The sequence below is a fragment of the Herpailurus yagouaroundi genome, unplaced genomic scaffold (genome assembly GCF_014898765.1).
Source record: "Herpailurus yagouaroundi ecotype Mexico unplaced genomic scaffold, PumYag 100, whole genome shotgun sequence".
NCBI classification, from domain to species: domain Eukaryota; kingdom Metazoa; phylum Chordata; class Mammalia; order Carnivora; family Felidae; genus Herpailurus; species Herpailurus yagouaroundi.
The window spans coordinates 14,639,853-14,661,502 of record NW_024412391.1 but is presented as its reverse complement, the minus strand read 5'-3'; the positions used below and the strand labels follow the sequence as shown (position 1 = coordinate 14,661,502).

Sequence of the window (21,650 nt, the reverse complement as noted above, 5' to 3'; positions counted from 1 at the left end):
CCCCCCCCCCCCCCCCCCCCCGGGGGGCCCCCCCCCCCCCCCCCCCCAGTGCCCAAAGGCTCTTGGAAGCAGTTGCTCTGCCTCGATGCCCTCCCCTCTCTGGGGGGTTACCCAGGAGAAGGGCGGGGCCGGGGGCTGCTTGGGGAGAGAGGCTGGCAGAAGGCAATCAGTCACTGTCACTTGCAGCTGTGTGCTGCTGTCAACGGGCTAATTAGATGCCAGCATTTACATTTTTAATTTCTGCAATTTGACATTTTATGCGGCAAACCCCAACCTCTCCGCCAGAGGGGAGTGGTGCGGCTTCCTAATGAGGAAGAGAAGGGCCCCGGTGCCCCCCAGAGACAGCTATACCCCCCTCCCCAGCTGCCTGCTGGGGACAGGGACCTACAAAAGCAGGGAGCCATCAGGGCAGCGGGGGAGCACCCAGGAGTGTCGGTCATCCCAGCTCGGCCTGCAGCTGAATGCTTACGGCTTCGGAGCCGGTGAAAGCAAGCCTGAGCATCTAGAACAGAGGAGGGTGATGGGACCACCGGTGGGGGGGGGGGGGGGGTTTGCAGGGACCAGGCTGAGGCACGTGGGGCACTGGCGAGCTGTGTAGGTGCAGGTACCAATGACAGGCCCTGGGTAGTCCCAGAACTGGGCTTGACCAGGCAAGTGTAGTGGCATCTTCGGGGGCTCTGGTACAGTCTCACCCTGGCCCGAATCCCTCAGTGCACCGAGACCATGAATCCATAGATCCTCTGCCATGCCCACACCTCCACCTCCCCCAGTCCAGGCCGAGGAGTTCGGGGACAGCCCAGCACACGTGGCACTCTTGTGTTCCTCGAGCCATCACGCGCAGAGGCTCGCAGTGGGATGACAGTTCAATCTGCTGCCAGAGCATTCCTGGGCAGGTGAGGGCGGTGATGGCCACCCTGCCCCAAGCCACGGCCTTGCTGTGACCGCAGACCCGTCGTTCATTCTGGAAACCTTCCGAGGGAGGCAGAGGGAGGGAGATGAAAGCAGAGCGCGCTGGCAAGGGAGGGAGCCGGTTGGAGGGGGCCTCCTCTGACCTCAGAAAGCCAGCCACACACAGACACACTCGCCAACTGCTTTGTTGAGCTGATTGCATTTTGGCGGGAGCTCTGGGCCTGGGGACAAGAGTGTAATGGAATGACCTTTCTCAGAGGAGCCTGCGGCCTCAGAGGAGGCCGGCCTGCCCCCTGCCTCACCTGGACTTCATCCTTCACAACCTTCGTCTAGTGTGGGTGCCCCCCCTCCCACCGCTTCTCACATTCAGTGCCCTCCGTACCCTGTCCTGGTGCAATTTGGTTCCTTCACTCCATCCCAGATGAGCCCACTCTCTTCCAGACCTGCGGTCCACCCCCTAAACATCCTCAGATTCCTTAGGGTTCTGGGTGATTTAATGACATTCCAGGTATAAACGTTCCAGCGAGAGACTCGATTCATTGGCACTATTTCTGGAAGGCAATAAATGCCAATGCTCCATTTTATGGTGGAGACCTAGGGGTTTCAGTGACGGTTCCCACCCCCGCCCCTCCTAAGGAGCTCTGCACCATTGTCTCTTCACACTTGCCGAGGTACATGTGTTTGTGGGGTCAAGGGCTATGTCATCAGGTCATTTTGGGGAAAACCATGAACAGAGGACCTCCCTGGCTTCTCCACGGCCAGCAACCAGGCACATCTCTGCTAACATGCCTGGGTCCAGAGCTTCCTCCCGACAGTTATACTCTGTCACCAGTAGATGGTCAGAGAGACTGACCGGGATGAAAAACCCAGGTCCTCACTGACAGGACATGACTGTCTTCAGAAGCAAAGACTCCTGCCATTTCTGATACTTGCCTGTGAAACCTCTCACAGGTAGATGGATGGTCTGTCCTGCACCCTGCACCCTGAGATGCCTCCTGTGGGTCCAAGTTAGGGACCACCGTGTCCGCCGCAAACAGCGGACGCCCAACACTCTGTCCCTTTAACATGGCTTGCCTTGGTGTGTGCCAGGAGCCCAGTCCATTTCTCCAAAGAGAATATTTAGAGATGTGTCTGTGTGTGAGAAAGAGAGGGAGGGAGGGGTTGGGAGCGGAGTGGGGCGAGGGCAGGGGCTCCAACCTTCTCACCTGAAGAAATGGGTGGTGAGCCACCCGGATGGCTTTGCGTTATTCTAACAGTGAGGTCCTTTCTACACAGAGTGGTCCAGTCTCTCCTCTGTTGCCTACATGCGGAGGGCACTGGATTGGACCAGTGCACATCTGAGGCCACACACTAGCCCCTGAATGGACCAACCACATGTCTTCATCTTCAGCAAGTACTGAACAGCTGAGCTGAGTGGCCCCGGACAGCTCAGTTTCCCAGATGAGTGTGGCATTTGTGGTCCAGCTAACACTCTGCCTGGGTCTTGACCCCAGCCTTGCCTGGTGCTAGCCGGGACCATCCACCCAACAAGGCATGTGACCCTGCCTTGACCTCTCTTTGCTTCCATCCAGGGCTGTGCCCCACCTCTCTCCCTGGCCTTGCCAGCACCCCTTGAGCCCAGTAATGACCTTGCCCTGGATTCCCCGGCTGTGTGGGCAATTGCTTCCTTCTTAGCTCCCGCTGGGCTGGCCTTTGCGCCGGGCTCCACCACTGAGAAGGCTTATTGATTGTGAAGAATGTAATTATGCCCCATATTCATGAGCTTCAAACAAGTATTCTTATCAGCAGGTTGTGCAGTGAGGAAGGGAGAGGTCAGCCTGGGCTCCTGTACTTGAACTTCCTCCCATGGGATTTCTGCCTGCAGGTGAGCCCCTTCAAAAGGGACTGACGCTTGGAAAGTCCCCCAAGACCACCCCCCACTCCCAGCTGGCCAAGGTCCGGACTGCTGATGAGGTCTGGGTCCCACCACCGGCCCTACTCAGCTTTCTTTGCTGAGTTTGTTCACATCGGATGGGATGCCAGTACCCTTATGGGTCGTTGGGGAGCTGTTAGAAAGGACAGGGCCCTGGAGTGCTGAATGTCTCGCTGTCGGCCCGTCTGTAGCGGTCTGTCTGTGGGTTTCTAGGGGATGGGCCCAGTGAGTGATGGTGGGTGTCTCATCTCTGCCTTTGGATGGCTCCAGTGATCAAGAAGGTGGTCTCTAATGCCCTGAACTCTTAGAAGAGCAAAGTTTTGTCATCCCTCCAAACACCTCAAGGATGAAGGTGTAGATATGAGAAACATCTAGAGCCTGAAGTCCCCGCACAGAAATCTTCATCTCTGAGAACCTCTCACGGACCTCTCCAGGCCCAGCAGAATCAGGCTCTCACTCCCCCAGCCGCATGATCACAGCTCCACGGGGTTTGCCGAGGGCCTGTCTGCGTGTCCTCCTTGACCACGAGAGCCACAAGGGAAGGATCAAGTGTAATATATCCCGAGTGCCCCATACGCTTCTGATGGAGACCGTAAATGTTTGACCCATGGACTGATGAATAAGTTAATGAAATGTCTATACTTCACCTCTGGTATTGCTCCCAGGGTGAACTGTCACCGTTTTATGTTTTGAATGGATGGCTTCCTAAGAGGCATTTTTAAATATTCAAAATTCTTAACCTTTTTTCACACTGTGACACATGTGACAGATGGCCCTGAAATGTGTGGCACACCCCAGTCCGGTTCTGAGCGGGTCGGCTGCGATTCCGCTCCACTCAGCCCTACCTGCAAAGCCTTGAGGGCAGGTGAGAAAGGCTAACGCGGCCACAGGAATAACCTTGAGCCTCCTCCAATTTAAGCGGAGAGGAAATCACCACCCCCCCCCCGACATGCAAATTTTACTGCTATTGCTAATGAAATAGGAAACATAACTGGTCACGACACACTGTTCGCGGTGACTCTTTAAGAGGAGTGTAGCGGTTTAAGATGGCTACCGGGGGCCATCTAAAGAGTGTAGCTCTTTAAGGAGTGTAGCATCTTTAAGATGGCTACCGGGGGCCAGGAGGTCCTTTGCCCTTTCTCTAGATGTGGCCATAAGCCAAAGCCCGCATACTTGGACGGAGGCGGCAAAGACTGGGAGTGTGCAGTGGGAGCTGCCAGCCAATATCATTGTGGGTAAGCGCCGGCCATGAGAGTCTGGGTTCTACCGTCGTTCCTCTGAACTGCATGCTGCCGGTGCCTGTGGTGGGCCAAGGTGGGAGACCAGGCTTGCTGCGCACCCCGAGCCAGTTCTGTGCTGCTCGACTTCACCTTCCGGCAGGCAGACAACCTCGGAGGCCAGGCTCCTCGCGAGTGACAGTGGAGTTCATCCATCCATCACCAAGTGAAGAAGCACTCTAGACTTGATCTCCAGACCTGCTCACGCTGTGTCTCCCGATCCCTCCGTCCCTGTACTTCATCCCAGAATGAGAGGAGAAAGGGGTTGGGTGGGATCTCAAGCTAGTGAGAGATGACTCTCCCTAGAGTACCACCGGTTGCTAAGAAACTGGCGGGATAAGGAATGGAAACCATCAAGCCACTCCTAAAAATAACCAAATGGACTGGGGTTACTCATGACCTGTAGCAGCTGCGTGGCACAAATTTCATTTAGCACCAGGCGGAAGGAAGACCATTAGCCCCGCGCACACGTTATTCTCACCTCTGACTAGCTAGCCGTGTCCTGGGGAGGGTCCTCTCTGCAGGTGTTTCATAAACGCCTCCAGCCCTCCACACCCCTGCTTCCTCGCTCCCCACCTGAGGTCCTAGCACCGTGACCCGTGCTGAGATAACCAGAGCCCCGCTGTTGCCTTTCTCCTATCTTTGCTGAAGGGCCGGTGACCACAGAGGAGGGCTTGTTCCCGGCAGCTCTGTCGTCAGAAGAACGGGCCACCATCTATGTGGAGGGAGCTGAGAGCCTCTCCTAGTGACTCAGACATCAAGAGATACAAGGACACAAGAGCTCTCTCTCTTTGACGGCCAAGACTGATGCCCAGCCCATGCATCAGCAGGAAGGGGTAGGGAGGATATCAAAGAACAGAGGGGAGAGGAAAAATAAAACTGAATGCTTTCTAGCAGAACTATGTTGCTGAGGTGGCCAAGACTCCACTCTCTCTTAGTCCCTCTTTACAAGGGAAGGCAATTTTCTTTTTTTTTTTTTTTTTTAATTTTTTTCAATGTTTATTTATTTTTGGGACAGAGAGAGACAGAGCATGAATGGGGGAGGGGCAGAGAGAGAGGGAGACACAGAATCGGAAACAGGCTCCAGGCTCTGAGCCATCAGCCCAGAGCCTGACGCGGGGCTTGAACTCACGGACCGCGAGATCGTGACCTGGCTGAAGTCGGATGCTTAACCGACTGCGCCACCCAGGCGCCCCTAGGGAAGGCAATTTTCAAGTATGAAGATGGAGACTGTCTCTTTCCCATGGGTGAAATGATACTGTTCATTTTGTCTTCAGTTACTAAGTCAAGAACAATTTCTGGCATCTTTTACTCTTAATAAAGGTACCAAATCTGAGCTTCATGGTAACAAGAGAAAGGGACTCTAAAATCAGGACTGCCCTGTGCAGTTGTGCAGGCTGTTCACTGCACAAAGGAGCTTGGGCTGACAACCAGTCCATCATTCAACAAACCATGCACCCTGGCTTGGAGTTACATCCTCCAGTAGGAAAGGGCACCTTGTTGAATTCACAAAGAGGCACCACAGAGGTTGGCAGAGGCCCCGACTAGAAGCATCACTGATGGTACAAAAGTAGGAGTTAGTTGAGTTTGGGGATCACCTCTCATCTTGGCCTTTCTGAATGTATATTTCTTCGCTTTCATGGGCAGAAAATGAGGTTCTAATCCTATCCTCTTGGACACAGGACTACGGTGATGAATAAATAAATAAGGCTTTGGCTGGTTGCCTAGCTCAGGTGTTTGCTACCTGGAGCCGATTGGCCCAGACACACCATTAACGTTCTTTACCATGAGTTAGCTTTGCATGAAGACGGGCTCCCCAGCTTACAACTGGCCCTCCAGTCACAGGACAATGTGTGAGACCATGATTAAGGTCATGGCTACAATGGCTGAGAAAGCACTGCAGGGCACAGGGCATCAAGAGCTCATCTTGTGAAGGTCAAGGGTCTGGGGCAGTCAGAAGTGTCAGAATGAGAACGACATCCCCACAGAATGTGGAGAGAGGCTTACTGGATAGACAGCGACAGATGGGTAGAGGACTCCAGACTTCCTGTGCCAAGATGTTATTTGGTTCCTTGAGCGTTTGTTTGTTTGTTTGTTCTGTTTTGTTTTGGTGGGGGTTAGAGCAGGAACTGGATTTCCTTCCTGGGCCTGAAGGCGTTTCGGCCATTAAGATCTGGGACCCTCCATGCAGGGAAGCCGAGCACAGAGGCTATGTCCAGCCAGGTTCCCTGGGGTCTTGTTTCAGTTGACAATACCACTGGGGACGTGGGGGTGTGGGTATTGCCAATTGCAGGATCGGGCTCTGTGAATGACCCGTCTGTAAGCACCAGCCCATTTTGGAGGGGAGGGGACCCCAAATCAAGGGCAGTTGCCTGCTCAGCAAGGGGTCCTACCTTGGCTCCCGGGCCCAGCACTCACCTCTCCACCCAGTTCTTGTAGCTGGGGATGTCCTTGGCATAGAGCAGCTTGTTGGAAGGGGAGTCCTTGCCCAGTCGGTGCTCTGATGTGGAGCAGGAGTCCATGAAGGTCTGGGCCACCACGGAGAGGCAGGCGTCCGTGATGCTGTTCTTATGGATGTCGAACACAAACTGAGGGTTCTTGATCATGTTGACCCAAAACCGCAGGGGTAGGCTGTGTGGAGGGAAGAGGCAGATGGTCAGGAAGAGAGGGCAGGGGGTGTGGCGTGGCCTGGAGAGTTCTCTGGGGAAAGAGAAAAGGCTGAGAACCGATTGTTCTTAAAAGCAAAGCCTATGCCACTAACATACCTGGCAGGAAACTGAGGATCAGCAAGGCTGACTACTCCACCCACGGCTAAAATGTTGATGGGCACTGGGGAGGGCTTGATGCCCAGCCTGAAGACTGCAGGACTACAACCTTCCCTGGCAGCACAAGGCTTGGGCTCAGAGGCGGCCAGTGTGGGTGCTATAAAGTGGAGTTTCCGACTCTATTCCACTGTCCACCCCCTATGCCGGATATAATGCACACCCAATCGGCAAACCTTAAAGAATAGCCTGGAATACAGGCTTTGTATCTTATTCTCTGCCATCCACGGTATGACCCGGAAGAGAGCACATCCTTCCTCCCTGCCTGACAGTACAGTTTGACCCTACGCGGTAAAGGCACTGGGGCTGAGCAGTTGAAGTGTAGCTAACTAATTTCTCCTCCCTGAGCCGGCATGCTTAGAAACCCACATTCACAGCCCTTCATCTGTCCCCTTGTGTTTCCCTCCCTCTTTCTTGCACTGAGCACCTACTGCATACCAGGCACTACGCTAACAACTGGGGATACATCCTCTGCCCTCAAGAAGCCAGCTTTCTGGTGGGTTCGTGGGGGAGTCAGGCCTGCCACCAGGCATGTGCTCTGAGAGCTATCAGTGCTGGAACCCAAGGACAGGCAGGGTCTGATGTGGGACACAGGGAGGCGTCACCGAGTCTATGCAGAGGGAAGTGTTCAGAAAGTCTTCACGGAGGGAAAGACACTAGATGGTCTGCGTTTTAAAGACACAGATGCATTCCTTAGCTGGAGTAACCTGGAGGAAGCAGGAGAGGAGTCACCTAAACCAAGCCAAAGAGGAGAAAAACTGCAGTGTGGTCTGTTAAACACAAGTCACACTCTCTGTTGCCAGAAAGGGAGGTTGGGAGAGACCTGTCCCCTGTCCCCTTTGGCCACACTCTGCCGGCTCTCGCATCCTGTGGCTTCCATCCGGCCTACTGAGATGCAGGTAAGGAAGCGGGATGGCACCAAGCAAGGGATCGCTTGCTTCCCTCCCTCTGCCCCCGACCTCCTCCTCACCTCCTGCCTTCTGCCCTGAAGTTTTATTGCTTTGGTAGCTGTTCTCACTGTTGGTAATAGTTACAGCGTTCCTATGTGTTTGACTCGCCTCTTGAAACTTCAGCGCTTTGAATTACTTACTTCAATCTGGCGAGTACAATACATTTCTATTTGTTGCATCTCCCAGTGGCCGGTACCTCCATACAACAGATGCTAAACTACAGTAAGACCTCATATTCAAGACTGCCGATCGACCAGCAAGTATTACGTTCCTACAAAATGTGCAGCACAGGACTGTCAGATCTCGGGCAGCACTGAGATCTGACAACGTTAAGTGGCACTTGTTTCGTCCTTTGAAATAGGGACTAGGAAATAAGGGGGTGACACAGAAAGTTGCAACACATGGTGTAAGTCAGGGTCATCATAGCTGCCCAGGGGAGACCGTGACAGCTGGGGTCAGAGCCCTGCATGGACTCCAGGCTGCTCCGCCCATGGGGTCTGTCCACACCTTCCTGTTTCTGGGCGTCGCATCCAGAAGACGGTCTCGGGGAGTCTAATATCTGCTACACAGTCATTTCCCTTGCTTACGCCACTTGTGCTGACAGGCAAATCAAACAGGGGCACCGGGGCACCACACCGAGGTTCCTGCCTAATGAAATATTAGCATATTATTAACATTGGTGGTGGCACTAATCTCTGGTTGATTGCAGCCACTCAGGCTAAATGAGCAGGAGGTTTATTTCAAAGAGAAAAGGTAGGGGAACGTGGAGAAAGCGGGTGGGGAGAAGGTGAGTTGCAACTCTGGCCAGGAATCAAGAAATCATCTTCTTTTTTTACTCAGGGACGATGAACTCTAAGTCATGAGGCAGATCTCATAATTCCCAGACGAACTGCTTCTTGCCTGGGCAGTGAGCAGGGTCAGGGGGCACATGTCCTTGGGTGAGAGAACTCGAGCCGGGTACTACGGACGACCGCCCTGGGGCTCCTTGTGATGACACCAGAGTACTGGGAGGAGCTGGTGTGAAGGGAAGGTTGGCCCCACGCCAAGGGCATTATGGCATCCTTGGAGGGCGGCGGGGGAGGCGGTGCTCACCCCAGCCAAAGTATGGGCTGAAGACGAATGATTTAGATACCATTTCAGGTGGTCTGCTGGTAAGGGGCTACAAGGGCATGTAGGGGTGTTTGAGTGTTTTGGAAATACCAGCCCTCCACAGCCAGGCCCAAGAGCTGGGCTGGGCAGAGCATTCTTTGTGTTGTGGAGTCTGCTAACATTCGGATGAGGTGGGGAGTAGGAAGACTGACTGGCAGAGAGAAGCAGACTGGGTAGGTCAGGGACATGGCCCACGGAACGGCTTTGCAGAGCCGCGCTAAGAGGATGGGCAGAATTCAAAGCACTCTTACCCAGACCAGGCTGGCAGTCCTTCAGCAGGGAAGAGCCTTCACCCCGTGCCCCTGAGGAATCTGGAGTCTAACCGTCTTATTTCAGAAAGGGTGCAGGAACTCGGCAGTGCAAGATCTCTCACCCAGAATTAATGGGGGCGTAAACCCAACTCTTTAGTGCTATGGTCCAAACCTCTGTTCCTGCCCGCATTTCCAGTTTCAGCAGAGATCGCACTACTCTTCAGGCAAAAGAGAGGAGAAGCCAGAGCAGATGACGTTAAGTGAGGTTTTAGTGCCACTTCTGACTCCTGCCGTGGTCCATGTTTGGTCTGGGGCTCCAGTCTGGCTGCCGGGGTGCCTGGCCGAGCCCTAGAGCCGGGCCCGTCCCGGCTGTCGGCCGCAGGTGCTGGGCAGCAGGCTTGTGCTGCCTTGGAAGAATGTTCTGGGGAAGAACAACCTGGGACAGGGACTGTCGAAAAGCTCCAGGGAGGCAATTCTGGAACTGATGGGACCAAATACAAGCCGGCCTGGCCTGAGACAGAGCCCTCAGATAGAGACCACCTTGGTCCTACATCTTCATCAATATTTATCGAGCCACGGCTTTGTGCGAGGTTCCACACCAAGTGCTGAATACTGATGTCTGACCTTGCAGCTGCAAATGGAAACACAGAGTATACACCCACGAAGAGACAGGAGGGCCTATGTTCAAGGACACAGGAACCATAGTGGAGACATCTAGGGTGTCAGGGCTCAGAGAGTCCTGCTTCCTCGAAGAAGGACAAAGCAGGTACGGGAAGGTCTCTTCCCCAAAGGGAGTTGGGAAGACGAGTCTGGCAGAAGGGAAGACCCTTGCTTCTCGAATAGAACGGAAACACCTTTTGTTCGCCTAGACGACTCTCAGGTCACAACCGTGCTTGAGGTGCTGGCTCTAGAATTGGTTGCATGCGTGCATCTTCGGCCTCCCTGTCCCAACAGCCACCTGCCTGTCTCTTACCCACGCCTGTCAGCCCACCGAGGGCGGTGGCCGTGCCTGAGCGTGTGTGCACACACCAGGCACAGTGTCGGGCATACTCTGGATGTGACAGGGGTCTGGTGGCAACATTTGGCGTGTTAAGTTTTCGCTCACTTACTTGGTTCAATAAGTGTCTGCAACCTGCCCGACTGATGGATAGGAAACAAGGATGCTTTGGGTGGAGGGAAGTGAGAGAGGAAGCCAGCGCGGACGCAGTAGGAGAGGGCAGGGAGGCCCAGACGCAGGGCCTGCTCCGGGTCCCTGCGGAGGAAGCGGGGGCGGCGGCCTCCCTCACCAGTTGCTCTTCCAGGTGTGGCGGACGTGCGGGTCGTGGATGCCGTGTTTGTCGGCCTGTTCGTCCAGGAAGTCGAACATGTACTTGATGGCCAGGGGCAGGGCCGAGCCCCGGTGTGCCGTGCTGAAGATGGTCTCGAACAGGTCGTCCACAAACTTCTGCAGCGTGCCCTGCGGAGGGGGACTGGTTCAGAACGCAGCTCCACCCAGGGAGCTCTCAGGACAGGGTCTCAGATCTGCCCGGCAGACCAGGAGAGGGGCAGGGAGGGCAGGGTGCATGGCCTGCTGGGGAGGGGGACAGCGGAGGCCGGGCAAGTGCCTGCATCAAGTCTCCTACCGTCTTCACCTTCCTCCAACAGCTTTAAATTTCCCGTGCACGTGGAAGATAGATATAATGCTGATGACTGGACCTAAGCGAGCCTTCCTCTGCCAACAACATGGGTTGGTTTAACACCCTTTGGTGGTGTTATTTTAGCACTTTTCACAAATGCTAACGAACAACTCACTCGGTCGGAGCAGACAAACACAATCTGCTGGTTTTGTTTGGGCATCATTCACGCTGGCTGATGAGCAGTTACACAGTCAGCTCTGCAGAGCTCAGAGCGGAGGCCAGCCTCACAAGTTGAAGGGCTGAGCACAGGCACACAATGTTCCCAGAACCGGGATCAGAGATGGTGCCTGGAAGGGCGCCTGGGTGGCTCGGTCGGTTGAGCGTCCGACTTCGGCTCAGGTCACGATCTCACGTTCCGTGAGTTCGAGCCCCGTGTCAGGCTCTGGGCTGACGGCTCGGAGCCCGGAGCCTGCTTCGGATTCTGTGTCTCCCTCTCTCTCTGCCCCTCCCCCGCTCATGCTCTGTCTCTCTCTGTCTCAAAAATAAATAAAAACATTAAAAAAAAGAAATGGTGCCTGGAAAGTCACTGATGGAGCCCCACTTTGCCTCACTAGGGGTTGTATGTGACACCCTTGAGAAGGAAGCATTCTCTCACAGGCATGACAGAAGAACATGAACAGATGTGGCTAGTGTCTCCATATTTGGGAACGGGGCACAGAGCAGGATGGAAGCAGTGCTTCGGGCTGCACACCGATGCATGCGCGGGGCTTGCCTGAAGCGCGAGGTTGAGGATTCTGAGTTTCGGTGCTGGGAAAGAGCACTGGGGCTGAGTGGATAACGGGTGGGGCGAGCACAGATGCTAGGCATCCGCCAGCTTGGCATTTCTGTGGGCTGATGACGCTCCTTCCCACACCCCACACGTGCCCCGAAGCCCGTCTGAAGCCCCATACCTTCGTGGCCAGCAGACGCGTCAGATAGATTTCAGACACCATCTTGCTCCCCCGGTCGCCCTCCTTCTGGTCCCCGTGCTCGTGGTTCTTCACCAGATGCCACATCTTGACTCCGCTCTCCAGGTCGGGGGTGATCATGGGTGTGCGCGAGCGGAGGCTGTCAGGACTGCCGGTGTATCGGATCATGTTTTCTGCCAAGGCAATGACCCAGCGTGCGTGAGGCCCTTCCATGACCCATCACACGACCCCCATTCTGGCCGTGGCCAATACCGTCTGATCCTGCCTGCAATCTGCGGGTGCTGCTGGCTGCCTGCCTCGCATCGGTCCATTCCCTGCGCGTGGGATGCTTTTCCTGCCACGTCCGGGAAACCCTCCGCGGCTACTTGACCCGCTGAGATTCCTCCCCCTCCTGTACCTGCATCTCCCCAGCCCTTAATTATTCAATCTGTAAGACCAGCAGCCTGTCCGTCGTTACACTTTTCCTGGTAAGGGTTCTGAGGTGATGTCTCAGGACATGTGCTGTGTTTCCCTTAATGCCGTGGAGCAGCTGAGTGATCACCTTGTCACCCGCTTACCTGCATCCTCCCGTCTGGCCCGGGCCAGATCTTCCCACTGGCTTGCTGTGGGCTGTGGCGAAATGAGTGTGGAGCAGAAAAGGTCCTACTGTGTGCGGGCACCACTGTATGTTTACTACCGATTTTTCACAGTGATCCTGGGGAATTGGTCATTTTTTCCTCTCCAGTTTTGCTGGTAAGAGAACCAGGTCTTACGGCAGTCAGGCAGCTGGCCCCAAAGCACACAGGTGGAGGCAGAACAGGGCTGCACCGGGGGCCCCCAGCCCGGACCCAGCATCCTCTCCCCACCCCGCATCCTGGAGCTGGAGCCCTGGGTCTGCACCTTCCCTCAGCCGCTTCATAACCGTGTGACCTTTACGTGTTGTGTAGCTTCTGAGCATCTGAGTTATAATTTGCTAATCTGCATAATAGGGGGAAATAATAATTATTTAATTCGCTGATTGTCACGAACATGACGTGCGATAATGAAGACCGCAAAAGTGAAAGCACCGTGTCGTAGACTGTGAGGTGCTCGTGAAGGTTAGATTTTCTTCTTGTTTTCAAGGCTGAAGGTCCTGTTCCTGCACCAGAGTTCCAGAACGAGAAGACTCCTCCCCATTCGGGCTCTCCCCAGCCGTGGTCCGCCTGCCCGTCTCCCTCTCCCCCTCCCTGTCCGGGGGTCCAGTGCTGTTCAGCGGTGCTGTTAATGCGACGATCACCCCAACAAGCTCGGGCATCCTCTCCTCCCCAGGACGATTGGCAGAACTCACCATATTTACTTGCCGAGGTCCTGGAGACTGTGGAGTTGTTCACGGCATTGTAGGCTGTCACCTGCTTGGACACTAAAGCCACCACAGAACCATCTGGCACCTACAAGGAAAAGGCTTACAAGAGACTGGGCACAGAAACTCTGCCACCTGAGGAAATGAGGACAACAGGAATTTACTTGGATCTCAGGGGCAGTCAGTGCCTCACCAAGAACAGGGGGGGCTTCGGAGGCGGTCGGCTTTCTTCGATGAAACAAGACAGACCTGAACGCTGAATAGCATCCTACGCCGTGGCTAACTCTTAGAGCAACTCTGGCAAGAGCGTCTCACCAGCACCCTCCATCCCGATGCTTCCCTGGGAGAGCACCCGGCCTTACGCCCCAGGGATCATCCAAGAAAGGCCTTTTCTTGGGGACTTGCCCACACCCCGCCGGAAGCACACCCCGCCAGAAGCATGCATGTTGGCCTCCCATCTCCAAAGAGGTCAGGGTTTCCTGGCTGACGGACACCAAGTTTCCCTGGGTCGCTAAGGGATCAGAAGTGCCGGTGGAGAGGTGGCTGCAGGGCTTGGTGTCCGGCCTCAGGGTGACCCTATCCTTTAAGGACTGAGACTCTGAGGGAACGGCAGGTTACCAGCCCCATCCCTCCTGTGCAGTCACCCCACCTGGTAATGGGCCAGCGTGTTCAGTCTCTTCCAGTCATTCTCAATCTTGGTGGTGATGTCTTCATCCTGTAGGATCATCCTCGCCCCGCTTCCTTGTCGCCACTCTGTAGGGAGAGCAGATGCATCTCAGAGAGGCCCTCGGGCCCCTGTGCTCCCAAGGACAGCTCCCTGCGGTGCTCCCAAGGACCTCTGTGCGGGCAACTACAATGCATGATCTCCAGGGTGCATCCGTGGACCAACAGGTGTTACGAGACACTCCCTGAGGAGGGGTGCAGAAGCTCTCAGTGCAGAGGCGCCCTGGGTCCCAGCCCCGGTTCTCATCCCAACGCACTGTGTGCCACAAGTGGGATAACGTCCCCTGTCCTCCCCTGCTCACCTGTCCCCTGCGAGCGGCCACATCCGTGAGCAGTGCTTATAAAAACTGGCTGAGTGAATGAGGCAGGTCAAAGCATTTAAGAACGCTAAGTAAATGCCAGGTGGCATCATCACCGCCACAGGCTCATTTGCTCGATTGCAAGGTCTCAGAGCTAAGGAGAGGCTGCAGGTTCAGTCTCTGTGCACCCTGGTCCTGTTGCAGGGCTGTGTCCTGCACCTGAAAGCTGGGAGGTGGGTCGCACCATTGGCAGGGAGGCCGGGTAAATGCACGTGGAGGGATCAGCAAAACCCATTCTCGTGCCCGGGACCAGCCCCATCCCCACGGACTTAATGTGAATACCTGCGTCTTGGTGATCTATCCAACACCTCATTATTTGATGCTTTAGGTATATACTTCTATCCATACGTTCTCCTCGGGGGCCCAGACACCACCGACACACAGGCTCTCTGATGGCTCCCGCACGGGGAAGCAGGGGACTGTTTCCCATCAACCAAACTGCCATCACCACCCATGGTACAAATCACATGCAGACGAAGAAGTGCACATTCCAGTCTTGAAATGTGTGCGCACGGAGACCCAGGAGCACGCCAGCTCTCGAGTGCAGGGGCACGTGCACACCCCCACACACACGTATGTTCACATACACACACCAGAGAGGAAAAGACGGCCTTTTAAATTCAAATGCAACGTGTGTTCCAGCCAGGAAGCCACGAATCTGGCTTCCAGGCAATCACGACCCCGCTCAACGCCACACAGACGCCAGTACTTCCGAAACGTGCAAGAGCCCTGGGATTCACGGAGCACGGTCGGGTGCGGGAGTCACCTGACATTCCTGCCTGACCCCGCTGTGGATTCTCCTATGGCTTACAGAGACCCGATTCAGATCCCACCCCCAGCCCCGCTGTCCCCTCCGGTCAAGGCTGAGCTGTGGGCCCATGACTGGCCACATCCGCGGTGCAGAGGGCACCGATTCCTCCCTGCCTTGTGCACTTGGCATGACCAGTGCTGTGGATGAAAGACAGGCCCAGAAAGAGAGCTGCCTGCCCTGAGGGGCAGCAGAGATGCTCGTAATACCCCAGTCCCTGCTCGAGGTCGTGGGCTTGTCTGCTGCCTGGTTTAAAGCTTCATGTAGCATCAGGTCGCCCGAGGAATGAGAGCATGAGGATAATCGTGCATGTTCACTGGAGTGAAGGTCCCTGGGCACCGCCTATCACTTAGTGCCGTTGAAGGCATGGCTGGAGTTGAGCGCAAGGATTAGAGCCTCGGGGCAGGTAGGGTAATAGACTAAAGGGGAAATGCCCCACTGAGGCACCTCGAGGGCAGTGTGTTGTTGGTTGTGTTTTTTTTTTTTGTTTTTGTTTTTCATTTTATGTGGGTATGTGCGGATGCACGCGCTTTTGAGTGGTGGGGAACACGAAGTAGAGTATCTGGCAGCTGGTCAGCCAGTTGATACGTGGTACAGTCCAACTCTTGGTGAAGCCCAGCCTGGGGCTAAGGAATATGGCAGTGGCATGCTCTACCCCAGTCCCAAAAGACAAAGCCTCTGGGGTCTCTCCTGCTTGCCTGGTGAATAGCTCCAGGGCTATTAAGTCAGAGGCTGCATGGCGGGAACAGTACAGAGACAGCTTGGGGGCACGGAAGACAGTGTTCTACATTCTCCCACACAGGGATTGGGGGAGAAGGAGGGGAGGACTCTGGATATTAGGTCCACTGGCTGGGATATTAGGTCCACTGGCTTCTCCTAAGGGAGAAGAAGGTCTCCTCCACTGAAGTGGCTGTGGGCTTGCCAGTACTAGATGGGGACCAGCTTTCTGGTTTAGCAGCTACACTGGCATTGTTTGCTGATGGAGTTGTAGCACATCTCAGTAGGATCTGAACAAGCCACACAGCCTGGTGGATTAAGCCATGAGAGCTGGTGACTGATTCTGGAGCCCGATGGAACGCTTCCCGGTTGCACAACTCCCCTTGAAATTGTGCAGTGCGCAGCCTGTGCAGCTGTACTCAGCAGCCTTGTTTCTGAGTCATGCCCAATAATTATGTAAGCAAATGAAAATCAGTCTGTATCTGTGTCCCCAACTGAAAAAAAGTAGGGCAGAGTATGGCTATGCTTCCCCCAGGGCAGTCAAGGAATGATGGCTTGTCCTTGGGAGTACAAAAATTTGATGTTGCTAAATGTCTACCAGCAGTGCTGGCCCAGCACCAGGGACACAGTATGTACTTGATGAGTATTTATTAAAAGAATAATGAATAAGTGAATGAAGGAAGGAAGGAAGGAGAAGAATGAGCGAGTGAGTGATGATGGCCTATATTAGGCAGTACAAAAGAATTTTCTGCCTCTGTGTTGGTGCTCACAGTGGGCAGTGAGTTGCAGTTAAAGGGGAACCGTGAACTACTCTCTTAGCAACCTGGGTCAAAGGTTGATCTGAACTCTTCAGAAACACAGCCAGGCATAGCCAGTGCCAGAAGGAAAGTTGTCTTAAATTATTGTCACTCATTCTTCCAGTGTTATGACCAGGAAATTAGAGAAACAGGTTGGGAAGACAGATGCAGAAGTCCTTATCCCCAGGCCACTGCTCCTTCTGATAACCAGCTGAGTTCTCTTCCACGGGCACTAACTGGGCTCCTTCTCTGGGCAGGACACTGGACTAGGTCATCTGGATACAGTGACATGAGAGGAGCCCTCGTGCGTGCCCTGTGTGTTCCCTAGACGTGGGAGCTCTATGAACCCGAGAAGGCAGTGTCCTCAGGCCCCAGCAGCTTTCTTTCCATAAAACCAAGTCTTTGAGCAGTTATCTCAAAAAGTTATGAATATTCCCCCAAATACCAACATGAGGATGGTGAGCTGGAATCAAGGGGAGCACTTAGCCCTGCTTTTTAGATCTCTTGAACCTGTTTCTTCTCGTTACCTCTTACACAGAAAAACCGGGGGAGGTGGGCCACCTGAGTGGCTCAATCGGTTAAGCGTCCAACTCAGGTTGTGATCTCACGGTTTGTGAGTTCGAACCCCGCATCGGGCTCTGTGCTGTCAGAGCTTGGGATTCTGTCTCCTCGCTCTCTGCCCCTCCCCCACTCACTCTCTATTTCTCTCTCAAAGATAAATAAAAATAAACTTAAAAAAAAAAAAAAAGAGAAAACTTGGATTTGCTTTCCATCCCGCTGAAATAGAAGGAAGATAAAACAGTGAACTTCTCTGTCCCGCCCCCAAATCAGTCCTAATGGATGGAAACCCAGGGAGGAGGGAGCCTGGTTTTGGCAACCCCAGCCCTGGGCTACAAGAAAGAACCAGGCCATGGGGAGCCGGCCAAGCTGACCCCCAGCGGAGGCGGGGACTCGAAGTGCAGCAGGAAGGCAGGGGATTGCCCGGTGCCCAGTAATTTAACCTGGGCTAACCTGGGAACTCATTCCTGAAACTCACTCTTCTTGGCCGGAGTCCTTAGTTTTACCTGCTGGCCTGAACACATTTCTGCTTCTGTGTTACACTTTCCTTCCTTTCCTGAAATCCCTCATCCATATCAGCCATGGTCTCTCTTTTCTTCCCAGACTCATCACGGAAAGTCTCCAGAAAATCAGGAGAGCAGACATGGGCTCGGCTTTCTGGAGTGCTCTTGCATAGCTTTGTGACCTTATCTCAACAGAGGCAGGAACTGGAGCTCTACGGAGTCATGTCAGAACCAGGAAGGGACAAGGTCAAAGGCCAAAGCGGCTGGCTTCTCCCCATCTCAGAGTGTCCACCCTTCGCAGGCCATAGCTGGCTTCCGGAAATACCGTCCTTGCCCAGCAGTGAGGAACCCAAGGGCCGGCTGCACCGGTTGAGGGTAAGGCAGGCCTGCCACCTTCAGATCTGAAGGACAGCGGCCTCGTGCCCTTGGCAGCGTGTGGCTGGCTAGGTCATCCTCAGGAGGCCCCTGAGCGAGGACGTATCTCATTTTGCGCCCTGTGCATTGCTGTATATTCGACACACGCTCCGTATTAATGACGGTAATGCAAATCAATAGAACCAGGCCTCTCAATCCCAAGTCCAGCACTCTCTTCACCAGAGAGGCTCCTTCTGTCTTGCCTATAAAAACAGTGCTAAAAATATCTCTCTTTTGTGTCCACACCTTGCTATGTATGTATGAGGTGGCCCTGTTAGAATAGCTGAGGGGTGATGGGACAGCTGGGCCGATGGCCAGCATTCTCCGGGTGAGTGCGTAGCCTCCACACAGCTCTGCCTGCCCTTGGGGCACAGGGAGGGACCAGAAAATACCTCCAGACACCAAATGATGGGAGACACTGAGCTCAGAGATGGCCCCAGAGAATCTTGAGACAGGGCACGCTCTGGACCAGCACATCTAGGAAGACGCATCTCCTGTGGCCCCCGTGCTGAAAATCCAGATCCAGGAAACCTCAGAGCCCCATTCACACTCACCCACTCCAGCACCGTCTGCTCAGTGCCCACAGCGTGCCAGGTCCTGTGCTAGCACAACATGACGCTTCATCAGACTGAAGCCCTGGCTCCTGAAGGGCTCTCTAGGGGAAGGCTGTGAGGAAGCAGGATGAATCGGGGGCCCTGGGATCGGGGGGGGGGGGAGAATGCCCCGCGTCGGGGGGGGGGGGGGGCCCAGGGATGGCTGTTGGGCTGAGGGCTGGGCGGCCAGGAGGACGGGTGCTCTGGTCCGAAGATGCCACTTATGTGATGCTTCTGGGGACCCGTAGATGTGTGTCAGTGTGGGAGACAGTGGAAAGGAGAGGCTGGGAGGCTGGAGAGCCATGTGCAAGGCAGAAGTGGGGTAAGAAAGATCTGGCAAGCCAGGCTAAGGCATCTGGGGGTGAGCTCCAGGGCAGGGAGACGGGGTGGATGAGAAGGGGGGAGCTCTTGAAGGACACGGAGGTAGGAAGCCCCACCAAGGATGGCTGCCCTTGGCCAAGGCGGATGGTGAGGGCCCGAGCTAAGCAGTAGGGACTGGGGTACAGACGTAGGGGGTGTTCAGGAGATAGACCACACAGTGCTTGGAAATTCTCAGGGAAGAGGAGATGGGAGCACCATGGCATGTCCCCCAAGTTTTGAGAAGGTGGCTGAGGGAATAGCTGGAAGCTGGGGCATAGACGAGGGAGGGATTCTGGTGCAGGAAATCCCTGGAAGGAGGCACTGGCCCCAAGCACATCACTGGCCTGGCTCTTGGAAGTTCCTCTGCCTCCCAGCAGGTGCTATATTGAGGGACACACCCTACGTAGAGCACAAACCTGCACAAGCTGTTTCCCTTGTGTGTGTGTGTGTGTGCACGTGTGTGCACGGGCACACATATACATGCGTGCACACACTCACATACTCATAGATGTATGCACACACACATTCATGCATGCACTTCATTTTACCTTAGGGTGGGGGCTCAAGGCTTGCAACCCCCCCCCTTTCCATTCTTCCTATCAGCACCTCTCCTCAGATCTATCACAGAAGCTTTGAGAAAGGCTGACCCAGATGGGCAGGGGAAGAAGCAGACTCATCAGAACTGGCTGAGCCAGCCCTCCTGATCCACAGGGGACCTTCCCGGTGGATGCCTGAGCTGCCACCCCAGGCCACCTTGTCTCACCTTAGGGGCACGGGGAGCAGGCTCTCACCAGGAGCGCAGCCAACCTGCACAGCGCCTGCTCTGCCCCCAAAGACAGGACCCTGAGCAGAGGGCTGGAGGAGACATGGGTTCTGCTGCACACCTGTTGACCGGTGAACCCCAAGGAGACACCTGGCAGGGGACCCTGGGACCCTCAACTCCCAGCAACTCAGCAGGGTAGGGAATGTGCATCAAAGCAGAACGGGGAGGGGCCATGACAGGATCAGAGTGTCACTGCAAACAAGGTTGGGAAATTGACCCAGGAACAGGAGGGGGTACTGTCTAACTATGTTTTGTTTAAAAAAAGGAAAAAAGGAAGCATTTTATTTATTGTGAGAGCAAGTTCTAAAATATAAAATAACCGAACTACAACAAGAGGTGCTTAAAAGAAGAAATTCCCAGGGCGCCTGGGTGGCTCAGTCGGTTGAGCACCCCACTCTTGATTTCAACTCAGATCCTGATCTCACGGTTCGTGAGATCGGGTCTCGTTTTGGGCTCTGCGCTGATAGCATGGAGCCTGCTTGGGATTCTCTCTCTCCCTTTCTCTCTGCCCTTACCCTGCTTGCATGTGCGTGCTCTCTCTCTGTCTCAAAATAAACAAACAAACATTAAAAAAAAAAAGAAGAAGTAGACGAAATTCTCAGGTAGAACTTGCCGTCTGCATTTAAGGTACTAGGTCTCTGTAAACTGTAAAGTGCCCTGCACTGGCGAGTTGTTGCTATCTGGGGGAAGTCTGGAGAGCTGAAGGCAGAAGGAGGCTGTGCTCTGCTACTCAGTTTAGGACACAGGAGCTAGGGCTTAATGGACATTCTTGAGTATGGGACACAGAGGCTCCGGTGGCCGTCCAGCGGGGCTGTGGTGTGCGAGGTCAGAGAAGAGTGGAGAAGGCAGGTGGTGGGCACTGGGGAGGAGAAGTGGCCCAGGGTTCATATGCACGGTGCACGGCACCAAGACAGAGCTGGTGGCTCTGACCTCTCCCTCGCAGCTCCTGCCTGGCAGCCCGATGCCCTGGTCCCGGCTCCAAGCACAAAGGACAGACGCACTCACAATCCAATTTGTTACATTTCCACCTTCCAGGGAGAGAGGGAGGTGAAAGAAGAAAGGAAAAAAAAAAATCCCATTATCTTTATCTGTCCTTCCTATCAGCTGCAGCGGAAAATGCAAACTGGGGAGACAGCTGCTGTGAACTCTTTATATTTCATTCAGAAGATAGTGTATCTTTTTATTGCATGCAGGAATTACTCGTTTGAAAAAATATATATATCCTTACAGCATGACTTGAACCTTGAACGGCAAGACAGAGGGGGTGGCAGAGCATTCCCCAGGTGGGGGGGGGGGGGGCTATGAGAGAGCATTTGCATGAAACCAGAGGAATCTCTGGAGGTCAAGGTCCACTGGGCGAGTGTACGGGGAGGAAATGGGTGTTCTCTCCACCTTCCTGCTGTGTGACCAGGGCCCAGGCATTGTGCCTCTGAGTGGCGGGTTGTCCCGTGCCGTGGAACAGAACGGCACCAACGATTTCCAGTTTACTGAGACAAAGTCCCACGGCTCAGAGGGAGGGGTGTCCTGTGTGAAGAAATGAGGAAATCATCCTGCTCACACTGGTACATCCCATGCCTGGCACAGAGCTTGCCCCAGGTTAGGCTCTTCTGATACATTTGTGGAAGAGTTTAGTGCCCCAGGGGTGGAAAGGGACATAAACGTGGTGAGGACAGCCTCGTGTGTAACAGAGTGGGGTACCGTTGCCACTGTGCTTTGAGAGCTCCGGAAGTTGTAGCTGCCCCAGCACAGCCCCAGACCCCTGCCCTGTGGTATCTTTCCTTCCTTCCTTCCTTCCTTCCTTCCTTCCTTCCTTCCTTCCTTCC

At 54.6% G+C, this 21,650-nt stretch overlaps 1 protein-coding gene across 1 annotated transcript in view; it reads right to left on the bottom strand.

Annotated features, from left to right (window-relative positions):
* The window catches only part of PLXNA4 (plexin A4), a 440,680-nt gene that overhangs the window by 9,807 nt on the left and 409,223 nt on the right, over positions 1-21,650 (bottom strand). The window contains exons 26-30 of the mRNA XM_040471931.1: positions 13,822-13,925; positions 13,161-13,260; positions 11,837-12,027; positions 10,557-10,726; positions 6,517-6,729 (exon numbers count right to left, since the gene is read on the bottom strand). Of these exons, the coding sequence (XP_040327865.1) occupies positions 6,517-6,729; positions 10,557-10,726; positions 11,837-12,027; positions 13,161-13,260; positions 13,822-13,925 (778 nt within the window). The remainder of the gene's footprint in view (positions 1-6,516; positions 6,730-10,556; positions 10,727-11,836; positions 12,028-13,160; positions 13,261-13,821; positions 13,926-21,650) is intronic.